Source organism: Miniopterus natalensis, chromosome 2, assembly GCF_054644295.1.
Source record: "Miniopterus natalensis isolate mMinNat1 chromosome 2, mMinNat1.hap1, whole genome shotgun sequence".
NCBI classification, from domain to species: domain Eukaryota; kingdom Metazoa; phylum Chordata; class Mammalia; order Chiroptera; family Miniopteridae; genus Miniopterus; species Miniopterus natalensis.
This window is the reverse complement of record NC_142082.1, coordinates 171,786,134-171,801,359: the sequence shown is the minus strand read 5'-3', so window position 1 is coordinate 171,801,359 and position 15,226 is coordinate 171,786,134. Positions and strand designations below refer to the sequence as shown.

At 39.1% G+C, this 15,226-nt stretch overlaps 1 protein-coding gene across 4 annotated transcripts in view; it reads left to right on the top strand.

The window, feature by feature from the left end:
- The window catches only part of ANKS1B (ankyrin repeat and sterile alpha motif domain containing 1B), a 693,028-nt gene that overhangs the window by 311,035 nt on the left and 366,767 nt on the right, over positions 1-15,226 (top strand). For all 4 annotated transcript variants that reach the window (XM_087814846.1, XM_087814845.1, XM_087814848.1 and 1 more), the window contains exons 13-14: positions 3,020-3,606; positions 5,371-5,443. In XM_087814846.1, coding sequence (XP_087670972.1) covers positions 3,020-3,606; positions 5,371-5,443 — 660 coding nt within the window. The remainder of the gene's footprint in view (positions 1-3,019; positions 3,607-5,370; positions 5,444-15,226) is intronic.

The following is a 15,226-nucleotide window of genomic DNA, read 5'->3' as shown; positions in this document are numbered from 1 at the left end:
CAGGGCCACACCAGATCCACGTGGGAGGAATGGCTGCAGGGAGCCACTGCCGATCGGGGCCACCAAAGGGGTGTTTCAGGAGGTTTCATGTCAACTTCTCTTTGTCTTTGACTTGAGACATCCTTAGAGTTCGGCCACTGAAATAAACAGATAATATCTGCCTTTTCATCTCTTGGCAAAAATGTTACCCGCTGTCATGATGCTAAGAACTGTTATTTAAAAAGACTAATCTTATAAACTAACTAAATTTTCTTTTACTTAGGGAAGTGACTTCTTATAACTAGAGGACTCAGACAATATAAAGCATTTTGGGGTGGTGATTATAGTCATTTTTGTCAAAACACATAGGGGATTGTAACCTAATAATAATCATCATCACAGAAAACTTTAGTATTATGCTCCTAAAACTCTCAGTATCATGAACATGGTCAACACCTTTTGACAGATTTACACTCTTTTTCCCATAGTAGTAGGCTGATTCTTTCCAGTTTTCCAAACTCTTGAGCTTTCTTCAGCAACTTTCAAAGTAAAATTGTGAACTTCCTTTTCAGAATTCCTCCTTCAGTTTACAGTTATTCACCCATTGCTGTCATTCCGAGCCAACCTGCTCATGTCCTAAAGCACCATGGGGAGCCAGGTAGCCGCGGAAGATAAAAGAGAAAATAAATTGGGACAGAATGCCAGGTTTTATTTCCTTTTAGTGTCAGTTACTTCCATGGAGCAGAAAAAGTAATCTCTTAGTCTGCTTATCCCAAATTCCAGAAACTGTCATAAATGGGAGAAACATGTGCCTGTTCTTGAAGAGCCTGCTTGCTTGGCCTTGAACCCAAATTATTTGTTCTTCATAATGAAACATTTTCCAGGACAGTTCTGTGTGGGAACCTGGTAGACCCTAGTTTGAATCTCAGCTTAACTTCCTGGCTCGGGAAGCTGCAGCAATTTAAGTTGTCTAAGTGTTAATTTTGACTTCTAACAGAATGTGTGGAATAGGCCATGAACACTCACCTTTAGAGAGAGTTCAAAGCTGCCTTGCTCCCCACCCACTCTTCTGCGTTGAGAAGGGTCCCTGTCGCAGGGGGAAGACATAATGGGGTTTTCTCAAGGACACGGTGTTGCTACACTAGATAGGGACAGAGTTTTTATGGGAAGATGAAGTGATTGTAATAGTACTGTATGGGTACAAATTGTTTCTCTTTTAGATTGTTTTCTTCCCTTGGACCCTTCTTCCTGTCACTTTCCTTGTTCCATCTCAGGGTATCGTTGTGATAGATTTGCTCAGGGGATCTCTTCTGTTTGGAAAAGCCAAATAGGAACCAGGGTGAGATCTGGAGATATGCTTCTGTCAAGAGTGAGAACAGTATAGGGACCTGGGACCCAACTTCAATGAACAAAGTCAATTTGCCTGTAGCATCCTCTGGGCACATGTCTGTTGTGTTTGCTGATTTGTTTAAACACTTGAATTCAATGTTCTCACCATATCTCTTTCTGTCAGAAAAGCATGATGATTATTAATCATTTCACGGAATTATGAGATCAAAGGAGATGCTGTAAATATAATCCCTAATTAAGTACCTAATAAATAGTATGTACCTATTCAATGTTACTTGTTAATTTATAAAAATGTTGGTGTTTGGAGTTTGTAATAACAACTAACTTCTTTAAAGTGTGAGTCAGCAAGTCAGCTTTGGATTTGTGGCTATTAGCTACCACATTGGCTGTACAGTACTTTATTCACAAGATTGGGTTATGGGCTTCTTGGGTAATTTTGTAGCAAATATTTAGCTATATGAATTAAAATGGCCAGTCAAAAAAGTTAACTGACTTCCTTTGCTAAGTTCTTTGGCCAAGATTTTAACACAGTATCTTTAAAACACAAATTAGGTCATAAAAAAAGCATGGTATATTTTAAATTTCAGAGAACATTTATGATTTCTCTTAGAAAAAATGTAAAGCGATAAAAATTTGCATTCTTTGGTTTCTTTTATGCATTACATTTCAAAGACCTAAAGAAATTCAAAGATAATTAATGTTATTTTAGAGAAAAAAGAAAACGAGAGCTTTGTGTTAATAGCTCAGCATTAGTTTCTTGTAAAAGAGTCTTTTTAGTGATATTGGATCACATTGTTTACCTATGTTAAGCCTGAACAAGTCCTTTTTTCTAAATTATATAATCTGTGTAGAATTATTCTTAATTTTATACTTAAAGTAACACTATTAGGATTATTAACCTTAAATTACTTCTAATAATACTTCTTTTTTTGTGGTTGTTTTGTTAATTCTCACCAAGGATATTTTTTCCGTAGATTTTATTTTTTAGAGAGTGGAAGCGAGGGAGTGAGGGAGGGGGAGAGAGTGAAGGAGAGAAACATTGATGTGAGACACATTGATTGGTTGCTTCCTGTATGCACCCCGACTGGAGCCAGAGATCAAACCTGCAACCCCAGTACATGCCCTTGACCAGAAATCATACCCACGACCCTTTGGTGCGTAGGCCAATGCTCTAACCACTAAACCACACCAGCCAGGGCCTAATAATACTTCTTTTCAAGATTTTGTTTCTGGATTTATTTGCTGGGGGAAGGCCAGAGCGATGTCATTGTGCATGACCTTGATTTACTTGCCTGATGTCCACCTGAACAGTGACTCATTTATTGCCAGGGTTTGGATGTGGGTTTCATGCTAAGAAAACCCAATTTTGTTATTTAATATAAAACATACACACTGGGGACAAGGGAGAGGGGTATGCAATTACTCAATTAATACCTAATTCATACCTTTGAAATGCCCCCTAAGGTATCTGTCAGGAGGATTTGGTACACACACACACACACACACACACACATTTATTTTGTAGGCAGCACTACAGAGTCACAAGTATTTCACAAAGTGAGGATACCATCCTGGAGCAGTAAATCAAGTGTCTGGATATAGCCCAAGTTCAAAAGGACACCGCTGTTGTATCAGGGCTTTTGGAGTCCTTTATAAACAAGCCTCCTGACATCTTTCTTTTCTTTTGCAGATGACCTCTCTCAACAGGAGGACAATGATCCCCCCAAAGAATATGACCCCGGGCAATTTGCAGGCCTTCTCCATGGATCCTCTCCAGCCTGCGAGTCCCCTGAAAATCCGTTTCATCTCTACGGGAAAAGAGAGGAGCGCGGAGGGCGGGAGGCAGCCAGCCTGGCCAGCAGCCCCTTGCCTTTCAAGCAGTCCCCGATAGAAAATCCCCCGGAGCCTCCGGGCAAGAAAGTGAAACCCAAAGTGGTCAGTAGGACCATTTTTTACAAAAAACCCAACCCAGTCGAAAACCATACCATTGTTGGTTCAAGAACAAGTGGGAGTGGATCCCGGAATGGGGACCAGTGGGTTGTGAACACGGGAGGATTCGTGGAGCGAGCCTGCACCCTGGGACGAATACGCTCATTGCCCAAAGCCCTGATTGACATGCATTTATCAAAAAATGTGTCTAAGTCAGACTCTGACCTCATTGCCTACCCTTCGAATGAGAAAACGTCGAGAGTGAACTGGAGCGAAGCTTCAGCTGCCGAGCGCAGCTCCAAAGGGAATTCCGAGAGGACACCGTCCTTCACCTCTGAGTGGGAGGAGGTAAGCCTGGTTCCTTATGTAGGGCCCGGGGTCCAGGAAGGCCTGGGGGCAGGGCTTCCAGTGTTTAAGCCTTTCAGAGACAGAAAGGAGAAAGAATTCATGACCGCGTATAGCTCCAGGTGGAAGGAAGGGGTCCTAGGGACAGTGCGTGGCACTTCCACGGCGAGCTTGAAAACATACACAGCGCCGCACATGTGGGGCCATCTGTTGTTTCCGCAGAAGTTGACATCAAGCCGAAGCAATAGCCAGCTAGGAGGTGCAAGAGAGTGCTCACGGTCTGTCCTCTCAAGCGCTGCAGCTGACGAACTGAGAAAAATCCGTGTGCTTTCGCTGCCCTATATCATTTTGCTACTTGCTAAGCTCTTTGTTAGCTCATCTCCCTTCTTTAAAGTATATTAGGTTTTCAGGGGACCTCCTTATAATCTTACAAATTACTTAATATTTCCCTTTTATAACTGTCAGAGAGACAGTAAAGAAAAAATATGTTTAAGTCGAGTATCCGTAATTTAAGCTCTGCCTAAAGACGGAGCCTTTAATGCCCTAGAATTCCTCGGAATGCAAGGGCCCTTGTAAGATTTTGAAATATCACCCTTTGCCCGTAAGGAGGACTGCATCATGAGATTGTGTTTCTTGCTTTTTCTTGAATTTCTTCAAAGCATGGACCACAGCCTCCCTTGACATTTTATTCTAACATATTACATTTTGTCTCTCACAAGACTGTGCCAGTTGGATTGGGCTTTGAAACACAGTAGGTCACCTTCGTATTCTGAGAACCAGAAATGGAAATGGTTCTGATATTGACATTCTCAACTGAGCTGTTTTTTTGGGGAGGGAGGATCACTTGATCTCCCTGCATCTGTTTCAGGCTGAACAAAATGAGACCTTTAAGTAATGCTGACTGTCCTTTCTAGAACCTGCTGTCTTACCAGGGATGCTAGGGTGATGAGGAGGGGGTTGAACCATAAACGGCTAAAGCTTAGGCAGCCGTTTGTTCCTATGGATTCCATTCTACTAGACCAGTCGTTTGTTCAGGCCTATCCATTACTTATATTTATTAACTCTGTGAATAACATCTGAAATTCTTTTTGGAACAAGGCAGGATCAATGAACATTTAACTTATCTCTTAGAATTAAGTTGTTTGCATGGATTAATTCTTGTGATTACATGCCACAGATCACCTAGTGGCTGGTCAGACCATTTAGCAAGAACTTGGCTCCCAGGGATGTGCCTACAAATTGAAACCCGCCCCTTCATCAGTCAGATGAGACACGTGCCCCAGGGGAGAGAGATCCTCACGTGAACTTATTCTCAGCCCTTCCCCTCCTGACTTTAAAGAATGCACAGTTCCATAACTTGCTGACCCATGTAGGTTTATACCAAGTTCATTTTAGGAAATATAAATAAAAGTCAAGTTGACACTGAAAGCTTAAGAAAGGGAAACATAATTTATGTTTTTAAAAGCAATTCACAAGATGCCTGCTTCCCTTTAAACCTTTCTCTGTTAATCTCTTAATTGTGGTATTGCAGTGGTAATAATATCAAGAACACAGGGTGGGGCAAAAGTGAGTTTACAGTAGTTCATATGGAAAATAATACAATAATTAATAAATAATAATACAAGAATAAACTCTGTTTCGCATACTCACAGCTGTCAACCTATGTTTGCCTCACGCTGTATATGTTTCTGGCATTTGAAGGTTTTTAAAAATGCAGTGCTCGAGGTGAAGGTAATAATTCAGTTACATGGTTTTTGTTTCTTGCAGATTGACAAAATAATGAGTTCCATAGATGTTGGAATTAACAGCGAACTTGAAGAAATGAACGGTGGGGCCACAAGTAAGGAAACCTCTCCTGTATGTTATAATGAATAAATGTGCTTAAGAACTCGCTATAAAAGGATAGGAGTCTTTAGATAATTTTGTTTTATCATAATAACAGCAGCTATAAGTGATTTCCTTCTATTCATATCAAACAACCATGACCTCCAAACAGTATCAGTTATAAGCATATTAATTTAGCAAACAGATATTTTTTCCCATGTGCTATTTTCACTATGCCAGTTAACATCAATGGAGTTTCAATTTTAGGTAGAGCTAATTATGAAGCTCTTCAAAGTGTTGTAGAATAAGATGACTTACTATACTACTGTTGCTCATTCTGTGAAATGTCGCATTTATCCTGGTCTGAGTGATTAACAGCTTCTAAGTGGTAAGCTCCAGTATGGCAAGAACTGTGTTCCTCATCTTCACGTATTCCAGAATACCTAGCAGGGTGTCTCACAAATAGTTTCGCAATCACTATGTAATATGTTAAACTCTTATGAAGCATTGTTTCCTTCCCTACAATGAAGAGTCAGAGTAAAAGGCCATTTGAAATTTTCTTTGAAGACTTTTTGCTTAATGATGGGTGATGTCAAATACTAGATAGTGAAACCTAAAAATGGCAGTAACAGTCATACTAAAGAAACTACCATTCTGGAAAGAGTCAGAAGATCCGGCTCCATATCTCCCCTCCCACTAAGTAGAGGTGTAACTATAAATTAAATAGGTCTATAGAATTTGGAGTTAAGACAGATGATTTCTAAGCTCCCAGAACAACTGTGTTAAATTAGCAGTAATAGTTGAGGTTTCTGAGAGAGAAGACGATTAAGATTTGTGTGCGAGAAGCCCGGATACATATCACTGGGCAAACAGTTATGGGATTTTGTGGCCCTTTAACTACTCACCAGCACCTTTGAAACAGCACTCCAAGGGACTCTTTCACACAGGTAAGATGGAGAATGGTCCTCTTGTGGTGGACTGGGCCTGGGGGGATAAGAAGTGACACTGAAATCAGGGTTTGCCGTCACTGGAGGGAATATTCAGGCCTAAATGAAACCCTTGTAGGAGCACCTCATTTGTCTTATGTGCTGGGAGAAGTAAGAACTTAAATTATTCTAATCTGACTGGTCCCCATGTTAATTAAGTGATAATTTTTAAAAAGATTAAACGATTTTTTATGAAATGCATATTTGTTTTAGATTTTAAAAACTGAAACAGTATGAAAAAGTACAAAATTGTGTGCATATGTTTAGTGATGCAAATATACTAGCATGTGTGGCCAGATCTCTTACCTAGAAATGCTGATAGACATTGAAGACTTTTCTCGTGTCGGAAGAACTAGTTTGGGAATGTATGTTGCCACACAGTTCTTTCAGATGTTCTTATAGAATAATTCCAAGCTAGCTGTAGGAATGCAGACTCCTGGTCCATGTAAAAGTAAGAATTTATTGTCTTATAAATAGTGAATTCCCTGATTCTGAGAATGTTCAAGCCGAGCCCTAGTACTTCTCTGTTGGAAGACTTATTTGACATTGAACATTTCTCTAGTGTTCTAAAATTCTTCGAACACATATACCATTAAAATTGTAAAAATGTTACAAACATGATTATAATGAAAATAAGGGCAAATGTTAAAAATGCGACTCAGGCAAAGCTGCCTTTGTTGGCCATTTTAGCCGTAAACAAATCCACAGATTCTCATCTTCTCACACTGCTGTCCTACCTGCTGCCTGTATGTACTGTTTTACTACAGTGATAATGAAATGAAAGTAGAGACTCAGTCCCCTAGACTGAGTGCTGTATGCACCTTCATTTTCGCCTCTTGATTACACACTGATTGTGTGATTGACCGTAACAATTGGCATTCCAACTGGCCATTAGGCCATCTGTGAATTACTGCCTTAGTGGGCTGTCAGCTTGTCCCTCTGGAAGCTGGATGGAACTAGAGAGGTAATAACCCTGTGAAGATGACATCCCACAAATAATGTATCAGGTACTAAGTGTGGTTGGGGAATCACATGGTGAAATTAAAAGTCAGGCCGACATGAATTCAACTCTCAGCTCTGCTGTTTCCCAGCTGCATGATTATAGGCAACTCATTTGGTTTCCCCATCAAAGAAATGGGGATATTAATATTGAATAATGGTAGAGAGGGGCAGTGGAATATATGTAGAGTCTGGCACTGTAGATATGTATTATTTCAGCTCCCCCCTTGCCCTACCATGAGGGAGATGTGGTGCTTGACACTGTGGGCACAGCAAGATAAACACACATCAGCCCTTTCTTTAAGAGCTTCATGATGTCAGCTAGTCTCATGGTCTTCATCTAAATTTGCTGTACTTCCTAAAATTGTAGTGTGCCAGTTGTAATACAGGTGGTAGTAAGCCTAGCAGTCAAATGGTACTAGAGAACAGTAATTACTAAAAGAGACCTTAGCCCAGCCAAGTGTGGCTCAGTGGTTGAGCGTCCACCTAGGATCCAGGAGGTTAAGGTTTGATTCCCAGTTGGGGCACATGCCCAGGTTGTGGGCTCGATTCCCAGTTGGGGGTGTGCAGGAGGCAGCCAATCAATGACAACTCTCTCATCATTGATGTTTCTCTCTCTCTCTCCCTTCCTCTCTCTGAAATCTATAAAGATATATTAAAAATAAATAAATAAATAATAAATAAATAAATAAATAAGAGCTTAAAGCTCCAAGGTGCCCTCATAAAGAAAAGAGAAAATTCTAGAACATGTTGATTTAAATGGTCAAAATTCTTTTTCTGAAATCTGAGTATCCTCTTTCTGCTTGACAATGGGACAGAGATGTGCCATGATGTTAACAGGAGGTAAATTTAGAATAAGCAAGAGGAAATACTACTGTTGCCAGCGTCTAGAATGTTGCTTTGGGAGGCCACTGAGCCAAGCACTGTGCCTGGCTTCAGCAGCGCTGCATAGTTTCCTGAGCATTGATGGTGTTTGCTGCTAAGGCCCTCGGAAGATGATTAGGGGCGTAACATCATGAGCAGTGGAAATACATGGAGAATCAAACATTGCCAGTTAGCTTCCCATGCCCTTGCCCATTTCATTTAGTGTTTTTGTGCGCCCTTCTCCCAACTTGCGCATTTGCAATTTCAGGTTCTTTGTGAACAAAAAACTTATTGGACCAGGAAGGGATTTGGAACACTCTCATCTCCGCTCTGGTTCAAGCAGTCTCTACGAATCATGGAGCTAATTCTACTCATAGAAGCCACTCTCTTCTTTCTAAAAAAAATTCCTCAGCCAATTACATAATAGTTTGAAACTTATCCAGTGTCCTCAACTGTCCAGGACTAAGATAGAAATAAAAGTAAATAAAATTTATGGAATTCATTTTACTCAGAAAGATATTAACACATAATTTCCACAAACATAATTTCTGGCTTCCCACTTGAAATCAGAGTTAAATGCCAAACCAGCCAGCATTGGCAGTAAGATTCAACTATATTGAATACCTCACATTCTGTAGAACATCCTACTTTTTGGTGATGCTGTGATGAGTTAGTACATTCTACAGAATCATGAAATCCCATGTATAGGATTTTTTCAGAGAACAAGTCTTGACATTATATGGACTTGGATTGAGATCCCAGCTTTGTTTTGTGAGCTCTTTGATGTCAACTTCCTCACCTATCAATTCAGATTTTTTACAATCACCTCATAAGACTGCTGCAAGATTAAATCACACAGTTGTACTCCGTCAGCATGAAGTGGACCAGGTGATCAATAAATATAAATTCTCATCTAAGTATGCATGACTATCGTTCCCTTTAGTGTGTACCCCACACAGGAGGGTACTTGGGAAATCTTGCTTATTTTTTTGATCACTGAGGGTTGTAGTTGAGAGACAACTACTCATATTCTAAGCTGCTTCCATGAGGAGTCTTTCCTGAAGCTTTATTTCTTGACCATTGTATCACAAGGAAGCCCTCTCAAGTTGGAAAATCTATCATGTTCCTTGGAAGTACTACTTCAGATCATCACACTTTCTAAGAATCAGTCTGATGATCTTCTAAATGAGATTGAGGATCACTTAAGTAAAGAGGAGGCAATAATTGGCTCCAGACGACTTATCATTACTCAGCAGCAAGTATGCAGCGTAATCAAGTGCCCAGACTTTTTAATACCCGGGCGGGGGGGGGGGGGGCAGATAATCTTAGAAACACCCTCCTGTTTCTAAACTGGTTTGAAAAATCTCCTGTTACACTAAACAGACTTCAGGTGTGTGGACTGCATTAGATGAATGTGAAAAATAGTATTTAGTTAAAAGGCATTGTTTTAAGGCTGCAATTACTTTTTCCTTATACCTAAGGTTAAATTGTATTCAAAGAGAAATATTCTACAGTCTTATCCTTTTAAAAACTACTTTTGTCAATACATGAATTCCATCTAAATTTTAATTATAAACGAAAGCTATTAAAATGAATTTGTAAAGGATTTCATCGTAGGCTACACTGTCTATATTGGGTAAAGCACAGTTCTTAAGCCATTTGCTGGAAAATGCTTAATTCTAAAACCAGTAGCTAACATTAATCTAACAACCCCACTTTCTAAGCTTTTGCTCCTCTTACTCCCAGAGTCTGAGGGCCTGGTTAGAGTTTAGAGTCCCTCGTAGCTGTAGGGACCCTCCATGAAGAGTTTCTAGGAATTTAGGAACTCTCTAGAGCAAAGCAAGTATTCTCTCCCCTCCTGCTCTCAGCCTCACCTTCCCCTTGGTCTGCAGGAACAGTGAGAGCTCACAGGGCCCTTTCCCCAAAGAGGGGCTGGCCAGGGCAGCATCTCTGGGCTCCAGAAGCTGCTCTTCCCTCCCCTCTTGGTTGCTTCCAGCCTCTGATTTCTGCTCATGTAGCTCTAGATCTGCATCAGGAGATACTTTGCCACCGATGCAGCTGATAGCTGTCCTCCTGCTGAGACTGCTGATGGGAATATCATTTCTCAGACTCTAGGAGAATGCTTTTTAAAGATGTATTTACAGTTTCCCAGAGTTGCTCTATTAGAGAAACGGCAAAGGGGAAAGAAGCTGAAATGTATTCTCTTCTTACTGTGTGTCAGATGCTGTGCGGTTTACTCCTGTGAACATTTTTGCATTCAGTTCTCAAAATAACTCTGTGAGGTCTTACAATACCCACTTTATAGATGAAGAAAGGCTCAGAAAAGTTAAGTAACTTGTCGAGTCAGCTGCTTCAAATGTACTTTTTCTTCTTCCTGAAGTCCATACTCCTTTTGATAAAATCTGCTGCCTTCCCCAGAATAACAGAAGCTACCTCTTTGCCTCTTTCTCTTCAGTTCAGATCATACTCATATGAACTAAGGGGAGTTATCTGAGGGTGTTTAGATGTAGAACCAATCACTTCTTTCAGCAAAGCTCAACTATTGGTATGGAAGGTGTTAGCTCAGACACCAGAGCGCAGGCCATGTGGTCATATATTTAAGTGGATCACAGCTCTAGATATCTTCTACCTCCCAAAAGTGAACACATAAATGCTAATAAAGACATGGGTTTCACTTATTTTCAGAGGAAGAATTTTCCTTGCCTTCAGTAATATTCTTTTTTCCATGAACTGTTAAATTGCACATAAAAGTCTTTCTGTGAAATGCTTTGCAGCAGGCATAATTTAGTTTGATTTTTATTTCTTTTTACAGCACTATTTTTAATAGAACCAACTGGGGGAGGTGGGTAGTAGAATATGTTAGCACACGAGCACACTATTTTGTCTAAATTACACTATTTTTGTTATCATTTTATATAACACAACACTGAGTGATTTAGTTATTTTTTAGGTAGATTAAATCGAAGAAATCCCTTAATAATAGAATAGCTATGTAGAAATGTGAATTATCATAATTGTCAGGCTAGCATGAGTAACTAATCTTTATTAAGAGAGAGTGTTTATTTTTATTATCGTTATTATTTTAGTTTTGTTGAATGTATTTAAATTTTTTTAAAGTTTTTTTTATCATGATTGTTGAAAATATTACAGATGTCCTCTTTTTATCTCCATTGATCCCCTCCAGCCTGCATCCATCCCACCCTCAGGCTTTCCCCATACCAATGTCTGTGTCCATGGGTTATGCTTATAAATATATAAGTTCTTTGATTAAACTCTCCCCACCCACTCCCCCCTCCTCACCTTCCCTCTGAGATCCCTCAGTCTGTTCCATGCTTCTATGTCTCTGGATCCATTTTGTTCATCAGTTTATTTTGTTTATTATATTTGACATATAAGTGAGGTCATGTGGTATTTGTTTTTCCCTGACTGGCTTATTTCACTTAGCATAATACTCTCCAGTTCCCTCCATGCTGCCCCAAAGGATAAGAGATCCTTCTTTACAGCTGCATAGTTTTCCATGGTGTAAATGTGCCAAAGTTTTTTTATCCACTCATCTACTGATGGGCACTTGGGCTGTTTCCAGATCTTAGCTATTGTAAATTGTGCTGCTATGAACATAGGGGTGCATAAGTTCTTTGTGATTGGTGTTTTGGGTTCCCTAGGATATATTCCTAAAAGTGGGATCACTGGGTCAAATGGCAGCTCCATTTTTAATCTTTTGAGGAAACTCCATACTGCTTTCCATAGTGGGTGCACCAGTCTGCATTCCCACCAGCAGTGTCCTAGGGCGCCCCTTTCTCCACACCCTCGCCAGCACTTGTAGTTCGTTGACTTGTTGATGGAGCCATTCTGACAGGTGTGAAGTGAAACCTCATTGTGGTTTTAATTTGCATCTCTCTGATGATTTGCGATGTTGAGCATTTTTTCATATGTCTCTTGGCCATCTGTATGTCCTCTTTGGAGAAGTGTCTATTTAGGTCCTTGCCCATTTTTTAATTGGATTGTTTGTCTTCCTTTTGTTAAGTTGTATGAGTTCCTTATATATTTTGGATATTAACCCTTTGTCAGATGTGTGATTGGCAAATATGTTCTCCCATACAGTGGGCTCCCTTTTCATTTTGTTGATGGTTTCTTTTGCCCTGTAGAAGCTTTTTATTTTGATGCAGGTCCATTTGTTTATTTTCTCCTTAGTTTCTCTTGCCCTAGGAGATGTATCAACAAACATATTGCTACAAGCGATGTCTGAGATTTTGCTGCCTATCTTGTCCTCTAGGATTTTTATGGTTTCATGTCTTACATTTAAATCTTTTATCCATTTTGAATTTACTTTTGTGTATGGTGTAAGTTGATGGTCTAGTTTCATTTTTTTGCATGCATTGAATTTATAGATTGCTTTGGGTAGTATGAACATTTTAATGATGTTAATTCTTCCAATCCATGAACATGGTATATTTTTCCATTTGTTTATATCTTCCTCTATTTCTTTTTTCAGTGTCCTGTAGTTTTCCGAGTAAAGGTCTTTTACATCTTTGGTTAAGTTTATTCCTAGGTATCTTATTTTTTTAGTTTCAATGGTAAATGGGATTGTTTTTTTAGTTTCTGTTTCTGAGAGTTCATTATTGGTGTATAAAAAGCCATCGATTTCTTGGTGTTCATACTGTATCCTGCTACCTTGCTGAAATCAATTATTAAATCTAGTAGTTTTCTGGTGGAGTCTTTAGGATTCTCTATGTACAGTATCATGTCAACTGCAAATAATGACAGTTTTGGTTCCTCCTTTCCAATTTGGATGCCTTTTATGTTTTCTTCTTGTCTGATCACTGTGGCTATGACTTCCAGTACTAGGTTGAATAAGAGTGGTGAAAGTGGACACCCCTGTCTTGTTCCTGTTCTTAGGGGAAATGGTTTTAGTTTTTGCCCATTGAGTATGATGTCAGCTGTAGGTTTGTCATATATGGCCTTTATTATGTTGAGGTATGATCCCTCTATTCCCACTTTACTGAGAGTTTTTATCAAAAATGGGTGTTGGATTTTATCAAATGCTTTTTCTGCATCTATTGATATGATCATGTGATTTTTGTCTTTCAATTTGTTTATGTGATGTACCATGTTTGTTGATTTGCGAATATTGTACCAGCCTTGCATCCCTGGAATAAACCACACTTGGTCATGGTGTATGATCTTTTTAATATATTGCTGGATCCGATTTGCTAATATTTTGTTGAGGATTTTAGCATCTATGTTCATCAGGGATATTGGCGTATAATTCTCTTTCTTTGTAGTGTCTTTATCTGGTTTTGGAATTAGGCTAATGCTGGCTGGCCTTGTAAAAAGAATTCAGAAGTGTTCCTTCTTCTTGGATTTTTAAAAATAGTTTGAGGAGGATAGATGTTAATTCTTTGAATGTTTGGTAGAACTCCCCTATGAAGACATCCGAGCCAGAGATTTTGTGTGCTGGGAGCCCTTTGATTACTGCTTCAACTTCATCAGCAGTTATCAGCCTATTTAGGTTTTCTGACTGTTCCTGATTGAGTTTTGGAAGGTTGTCTTTTTCTAGGAATTTACCCATTTCATCCAGGTTGTCCAGCTTGGTGGCATATAGTTAGTTGTTCATAGTATTTTCTTACAATCATTTGTATTTCTGTTGGGTCAGTTGTTATTTTCACCTCTTTCATTTCTGATTTTGTTTATTTGGGTCCTCTCTGTTTCGTGATGAGTCTGGCTAAAGGTTCATCAATCTTATTTATCTTTTCAAAGAACCAGCTGTTGGTTTCATTGACCTTTTGTGTATTTTTTTTAGTCTCTCTGTCATTTATTTCTGCTCTGATCTTTATTATTTCTTTCCTTCTACTTATTCTTGGCTTTTCTTGTTGTTCTCTTTCTAAGTTTTTAAGTTGTAGGGTTAGACAGTCTATTAGAAGTCTTTCTTGTTTTTTGAGGTAGGCTTGTAGTGCTATGAACTTCCCTTTCGGGACTGCTTTCATTGTGTTCCATAGATTCAGAGTTGTTGTGTGTTCATTTTCATTTGTTTCCAGGAAGTTTTTTATTTCTTCCTTGATCTCATTGGTAACCCATTCATTGTTTAAAAACATGCTTTGCAGCTTCCATGTGTGTAAATGTTTTTTAGTGTTTTTATTGTAGTTGATTTCTGATTCCATGCCACTGTGGTCCGAGAAGATGCTTGATATGATTTCAGTCTTCTTGAACTTGTAGAGGCGTGTTTTCTGTTCTAACGTGGTCTGTCTTTGAGAGTGTCCCATGTGCACTTGAGAAGAATGTATATTCTGCAGTTTTGGGGTAGAATGTTCTGTAAATGTTAATTAAATCCATCTGATCTAGTGTGTCATTTAGGGTCACTGTTTGCTTGTTGATTTTTTGTCTGGAAGACCTATCCAGTGAAGTCAATGGGGTGTTAAAGTCCCCTAGTATGACTATATTGCTGTCGATCTCTCCCTTAAAGTCCTCTAGAAGTTTTTTTTATAAATGTAGGTGCTCCTATATTGGGTGCATATTTGTTTATCAGGGTATATCCTCTTGTTGGATTGATCCCTTTAATATTATGTAATGACCTTTCTTGTCTCTTGTTATGGTCTTCATTTTGAAGTCTATTTTGTCTGATATGAGTATTGCTACCCCAGCTTATTTTCATTTCCATTTGCATGGAAAAAAATTTTCCATCCTTTCACTCTCATCCTGTGTGAGTCTTTTGTTCTGAGGTGGGTCTCTCGTAGATAGCATGTATTTTCATTTTTTCGTATCCAATCAGCCACCCTGTATCTTTTTATTGGGGCACTTAATCCATTTACATTGAAGGTTTTTATTTCGGAAAGATAGTTATCTACTGCCATTTTGTTTCTTTATGCCTATGTTTCTCATTCTCTTTATTTCTACTTCTAATTATAGCAGTCCCTTTAACATTTCCTGTAATGCTGGTTTTGTAGTGATAAAGT